The sequence below is a fragment of the Chaetura pelagica genome, unplaced genomic scaffold (genome assembly GCF_000747805.2).
Source record: "Chaetura pelagica isolate M959 unplaced genomic scaffold, ChaPel_1.0 scaffold465, whole genome shotgun sequence".
Taxonomy (NCBI): Eukaryota; Metazoa; Chordata; class Aves; order Apodiformes; family Apodidae; genus Chaetura; species Chaetura pelagica.
Window position 1 is genome coordinate 1,626 of NW_009953314.1, and position 6,645 is coordinate 8,270.

Sequence of the window (6,645 nt, forward strand, 5' to 3'; positions counted from 1 at the left end):
ACGACGACAGCTCCACCGCCAGCCCGCTCCTCGGCAGAGAATGCACCAACGACGGGCGCGTCTTTGTGTCATCCGGGCACGAGCTGACCGTCCTGTTCCGCAGCGACGAAAGCATCACCGACCGGGGCTTCAAGGCCTTCTACTCCTCAGTTCTCCCTTCCACCAGGCGTAAGTTCACAGCTGCCCTTGACTCTCTGCCGGGGCAGAAACACAAGCTCTTCCTTGAGAGCTGGGGTGGCTCCTGAGCCCTGTGGCCGTCCTGACCCTCTGGCCCCACTGACTGATGCTGTGGCTGGGGAACAAGGTTTGGACAAGACGGCCACCAGCTGCAACCAGGCGCTGCTTCTCTGCCCAGTGGGCAGGGACAGGGTTTCCTCCATCCCCAGCAGTGCTGCTGCTGACTCCAGCTGCTTGGTCTGGCCTTCATTACAGACAGAGGACAGGGGCAGGCTGGGGGACCTGGGGGTCTTTAGCCTGGAGGAGACTCCGGGGGGACCTTCTCACTCTCTGCAACTCCCTGAAGGGAGGTTGTGCTCAGGTGGGTCTGGGCTCTTCTTCCAGGCAACCAGTGACAGGACAACAAGAGGAGAGGGCACAGCCTGAAGCTGCTCCAGGGGAGGTTAAGGTTGGGTATTAGGAAGCACTTCCTCACAGAGAGGGGGGATAGAAAGCTGAATAGACTTCTCAGGGAAGAGGTGGAGGCACCTAGATGAGTTCAAGGAAAGGCTCCTTGTGTGGCAGACAACAGGTAGGTCTAGAGGGGCCTGGAAGTCCTATTAGCTCCTGCCCTCCCTTATATGGATGACAGAATCACAGGATGGCTAAGGTTGGAAGGGAACATGGAAGGACGTACTGTCCATGCAGAAAACTATCTGCACTCGGGGCTGGGGGGGTGGATGAGAAGGCTTGCGGGCGTACACAGAGAAATGCCACATATCCAGGTGGTGTCTATGGGATCATGTTTCTGTGTCCCTCTTCAAGAGGGTTGACTCCCAGTGGGATGTTCCTCTTAAACAATATGCTGCTCACTCACCTGCTGCTCGCTCCCTACAGCACCACCTACCTCCACCCCAGCACCCACTGTCTCAACAACCCCAGGTAAGTCTGGAGGAGTGGAGGGTTCTGATTATCTTCTGCTTATCTGATTACCTCCTCAGTTATAGAGGAGAGAATGTTTGGTTGGGGTCGGAAGGGGCATCTGGAGGTCTTATGGTCCTTCCCCCTGGCTAAAGCACATGGAGCTAGTCCCCAGTTATGAATGTCAGAATCACAGGATGGCTGAGGTTGGAAGGGAACATGGAAGGACGTACTGTCCATGCAGAAAACTATCTGCAGTCGGGGCAGGTGGGATGGATGAGAAGGTTTGGAGACACAGCTACTCAGAGAAACACTGCATATCCAGGTGGTGTCTATGGGATTGTGTTTCTGTGTTCCTCTTCAAGAGGTTTGACCCCCAGTGGGATGTTCCTCTTAAACAATATGCTGCTCACTCAGCTGCTGCTCTCTCCCTACAGCACCACGTACCTCCACCCCAACGTCCACTGTATTACCGACCTCAGGTATGTCTGGATGCATTGGAGGGTCTGATTATCTCCTGGCTCCAGCTATGGATGAAAGGATCACTAGATGACTTAGGTTGGAAGGGGTGTCTGGAAGTCTTCAGCTCCTATCCCCTGGCTAAAGCAGGGGAACTGGCTGCCCAAAACTGTGTCCAGATGACTCATGACTCTCTCCAGAGATGCATAATCCACTATGTCTGTGGGCATCCTGTGCCATTGATTAGTCACAGTAAAATGTACGTCCTGATCCTCAGGCAGAACATATATGGAACATGTAGGGAAGGTCGTGCGTGTGCAAGTGCAGGCAGGGGATTTGCTTTACTATGGTTGAAGCCGATGAAAGGAATGTTGCTGCTCAGAATTTTGGGGCATATTCCTCTTAATTTCATATCAACACTATAATTCTTCAAATGATCCCAAAATAGCACTGCAGGTGATTTCACACCCAATGTAGTCACTTCTTTGCAGTTGAGTAGTAATTTCACAACTTATGAGGAACAATTGGTTTTGACCACTATATAATTTTTGTTCTTCCTCTAATTCCTGCTTCAGCTCTTTGCTCAAATGCACTTGTTGAGAACAGTGCATCTATTGAAGGTTTAATTGTTCACTTAATAAAGCTTAGGTCACTTAGTGAGAGAAGGTTTTCTCATGCTTGCTAGAAGCTGAAATGAAAAATTAAAAATGTCTCAAGACCTTAGTGGGCCTTGTTTTCATTCTTTAGGCTAAAAGAAATCAATGTGTATTTTTTCTAATTTGGAATAGAATTCAAAAGCTTATGTCCATTACATATCTCTCTTGGCATAGCTTGAGCTTGTATTGAAAATTATCCTAGAAATCCATGACTTTATTTCCCTTCTCAGCTTTCCTAGGTCTTGATTCCCCTGCTGTTTGATTAGGCTGCATATGATCTAGATATCAAATTCATTGTGACGTAAGGCCTTCATGTTTCTGAATTGGATACTTGTCAGCATTCTTCTTCAGAAACAAAATAATTTTGGTCTTATTTTTCCTTCCTTTGAGTCATTAGCAATTGTGATAGAGGTGAACCAGGCTCGGCTGGATTTTTCAAAGGACAGCTGCCTTCCAGAAGCCCAGCCTAAAGAATTTTGCAGCTCTATGACAAATATTCATACCCTGCTTGGGCAGACACTGAAGATCAGCATAATGAAAGCTGCTCAGTGTGCTTTACATCTCCCAGTCTGCATTGAGATGATATATGAGCCTAATAGAAAAACCATTGAAGCTGGTAGAAACCACTGTTTCTAAATTCTAGACTTACTAATTCTATGTAGACATACTCCAAAAGTAATCTTAAATGGTGAATATGCATAATTTTCTTCTCATATTTTTCTCTGCAGAACATTATTCTTGTGGGGGCTTGCTTTCCTCTCCATCTGGAAGCTTACATAGCCCATTTTACCCCAGAAATTATCCAAACAATGCAAACTGTGTTTGGGAAATACAAGTAAAGAACAACTTTCATGTCACGCTTGTATTCAAAGATGTTCAGTAAGTAAAAAAGTATTACTTGGGACGATGATCATAGAGTAGAATAATGGTAGAATGGTTTGGGTACAAAGGGACCTCAAAGATCATCCAGATCCAATGCCCCTGCATGGGCAGGGACACCTCCCACCTGATCAGGTTGCTCCAAGCCCCATCCAACCTGCCATTCAACACTTCCAGGGATGGGGCAGCCACAGCTTCTCTGGGCAGCCTGGGCCAGGGTCTCACCACCCTCCTAGTGGAGAATTCCACTGAATCACAGAATTAATGAATAATGTATGGGATTGACACCTCAGATTTACTAAGCTGATAGCTGATTGATTTCAAGGATGTTTTTTGAAGCTCTTAGTACATCTGAGATGAAAAACATATTAATTTTTTTTTATTTAGTCAATAGCAGGGCTGGCATCTAATAAGACAGAAATTGAAGGGTATCACTTCTGTTCCAAAAATTTGGTAGTCAGTAAAATGTAATATTTTCTTATGAGCAGGTAATCAGGTTTGTTGGTTTTTGTTTGTTGTTGTTTTGTTGGTTTTTTTTAAAAAAAGGAAAAAAATAATAATAATAAAGGAATTAATCTTTTAACTAAATATCTACGTTTGCTCCCCAGGCTGGAAAATGGCAAATGCCTGTCTGACTATCTGGAAGTCTATGATGGGCCACTCCACACGTCTCCTCTCTTTGGGAGGTTTTGCTCTGGTTCCGATCGCACTTTCAAGTCCTCCTCAAACCTGCTGACTGTCGTGTTTCACAGCAACTCTCGACACACCTACAGAGGGTTTCTGGCTGAGTATCATTCCACTCCAGGAGATGAGAGCACCAGTAAGTTCATGTTTAAAGCAGAAACCTGCTTCTCAATTATTTGCCAGTTCTCTGGTTCTTAGTCCTGTTGTACTGCCTCAATGAATATTTTAAATTACATCTGTAGCATTTCACAGAGATGCAGGTCTACAGTTTGGGTTCTGAACTCCTCCTAAAGTCCTTATGGAAAAGATATTGATTACCTTTCTCAGTCTCTTTGATGACCTTGTAACACCTTTTCTTTGCCCTCCACCAGCACTGCAGTGTTTGCCAGACTTCATGCATGTAGTTGTGAGCAGGCATTTCCTTCAGTCAGAAGGTTATTCTCCTTGGAATGTCAGCTTGATCGACCCCCACTGCAAACCCAACATCACCGCAGAGTCTGTAGTGTTCAACATTCCCTACAAGGGCTGCGGCACAGTGAGAGAGGTATGACTCCCAGTGCTCCAGCAAAATGTGCAAATCCTGTGAGTGTGAACAGATCCAAGCTGAATAATTAATTTTTGGACAGCACAAATTGTTATGTTGGGATCTTCAGGGAGTGGAAGAAGTATCCTGGTCCTTCTGGGCTGCCTCTCCTGAGGGATGTTTTATTAACATCCATATTGCCTGTGTCTGCTTCCAGAGCATTCAATCCTAGTCTATTACAGAATCATTCCTGGTTGGAAAAGATCTTGAAGATTATCAAGCCCAACCTAAACCCACCAACCATAACCTAATCCACCTGTTCAGTGCTTAAATCGTGTCCCTAAACACCACATCTATATTTCTTTTAAACGCTTCCAGGGATGGTGACACCACCACCTCCCTGGGCAGCCTAGGAGTGTCCAGTGTTCAACCACTCTTTTGGTAAAGAAATTCTAATATCTAGTCTAAACATCCCCTGGTGCAATTGATCAGGCCATTGATCTCCTAATGAATAAAGTGTGAAAGGAAGCAAATACTTGGCACAGGACCAACGGTGGTTTAGGCCAAATTTCAGCTTAAATACTGTACAGGACCCAAACTTTCAGGAATTTAATGTTCAAAACATTGTATAAGGTGTATTTAATTTGGTTACATCTGCATTTAATGTGAGTAGTTTTCTAGACCCACCTCATTCAGTAGGCACTGTATTTAATGTAGACTACAGGCTCTTATCTTGAGAACAGCATTCCTCAGTTCACCTGCTCCACAGCAGGTTTTCTGGGAAATAATGCACACTGCTGTTAGGATAGAGCAAGGTTTAGGATACATACTGCATACCTGACTGTATGAATTAATTTCATATTTTATTTTCTATCCCAAACAGGGAAACAACAATACAATAACCTATTCCAACATCATTAAAGTATTGTCTCAAGGCACTGTAATCACAAGAAATAGAAATCTTCTCTTGCACATCCACTGCAAAATGCTTCAGAACACATGGGCAAAAGCTGTGTATGTGGTGGATAAAAATCTTGAAGTCAGTGAAACTCAGTATAATAGATATGATATAAGCCTTACATTTTATCACTCTGCACAATTCTTACGTCCAGTGGACACCTCACCATACCATGTTGATGTGAACCAGGATTTGTTCCTCGAAGCTTACCTGCACAGCTCTGATCCAGACCTGGTGTTGTTCCTGGACACATGTGTGGCATCTCCCACTCCACACAATGTTTCAACAGTGACCTATGATATAATCAGGAATGGGTAAGATCTTATGCTTCAGAATTAGAGACAACTGCTTTTGAACTGCTGTATGTCTTAGGTTTTTCAGGTTGTTTTGGTTTAAATAGAACAGTGTGAATGCAACAGACATTAATGTCATCTTCTAACTAGTGAATGAACACTGGCAATTGGGGTTTACTGGAGAGAGGGGGGTGGATTGACCCTAAATATAACACACTCAGTGCTTAAAATGGCAAATACACTAAATGGTTATGACTAGTTCACTGTAGATTGTTATTATTGAACAGTGTAACAGTGACATATCTCAGGTAAGAGTAATTAATAGAAAAACAAACACTAGGCATCTAGACACACAGCAGGCTGAGGAGGAAGTAACATGGCTCAATATTGCCAAAGAAGGGCATCTTGGTTTTGCTCCTTGCAGTTTTCTGAACCGTTTTCATCATGTTTTAAAAAAATCATTTTTAATGTTATGTGTTACATTGCATGTCAATGATTGCAGTGTGTGCTCATGAGAGTTTTTTTGTTTCTTTTCAGGTGTGCTCAAGATCCCACCTACACTACCTATGATTCCCCCTCCAGCTACATAGTCCGGTTTAAATTCAACGCCTTCCGGTTTGTTCGGAAGAGTCCCTCAGTTTACCTGAAGTGTGAATTCGTGGTGTGCAGGACCTATGACTATCATTCCAGATGCTACCAAGGCTGTATTACTACGTCCAGGAGCCAGTCAAGCTTTGATCGACCAAGTGTGACTGCTGTTGCTGGCCCGGTTCAGCTTCAGGAAAAGGAACGCGCATGATTTTGGCTAAAAGTGTCTCCTCTGACAGATAGCATCCTTAAATGCTAATTTAATGCTGGAAGATAATATGCTTTGGTGTACAGGTGGTGAAACACTGGAACAGGCTGCCCAGAGATGTTGTGGGGGCTCCAACCCTGGAGGTGTTCAAGGTTGGATGGGGCTCTGAGCAGCCTGTTCTAGTGGAAGGTGCCCCTGCCCATTCAGAGGAGTTGGAACTCTATGATCTTTAAGGTCCCTTCCAACTCCAAAAATTCTGTGATTCTGTGATTACCAAGAAGCTCTACAATAAATATTAGCAATGTGCTCACTGACTCCTG

General features: G+C 44.4%; 1 protein-coding gene across 1 annotated transcript in view; it reads left to right on the plus strand.

Annotated features, from left to right (window-relative positions):
- LOC104389131 (deleted in malignant brain tumors 1 protein-like) overlaps positions 1-6,328 on the plus strand; it is a gene marked incomplete at its 5' end in the record, with an annotated part of 7,342 nt that extends 1,014 nt beyond the window's left edge. Inside the window, 7 exons of the mRNA XM_009998082.1 lie at positions 11-168; positions 984-1,098; positions 1,443-1,559; positions 3,680-3,891; positions 4,127-4,299; positions 5,162-5,550; positions 6,067-6,328. Of these exons, the coding sequence (XP_009996384.1) occupies positions 11-168; positions 984-1,098; positions 1,443-1,559; positions 3,680-3,891; positions 4,127-4,299; positions 5,162-5,550; positions 6,067-6,328 (1,426 nt within the window). The remainder of the gene's footprint in view (positions 1-10; positions 169-983; positions 1,099-1,442; positions 1,560-3,679; positions 3,892-4,126; positions 4,300-5,161; positions 5,551-6,066) is intronic.
- Positions 6,329-6,645: the final 317 nt, after the last annotated feature.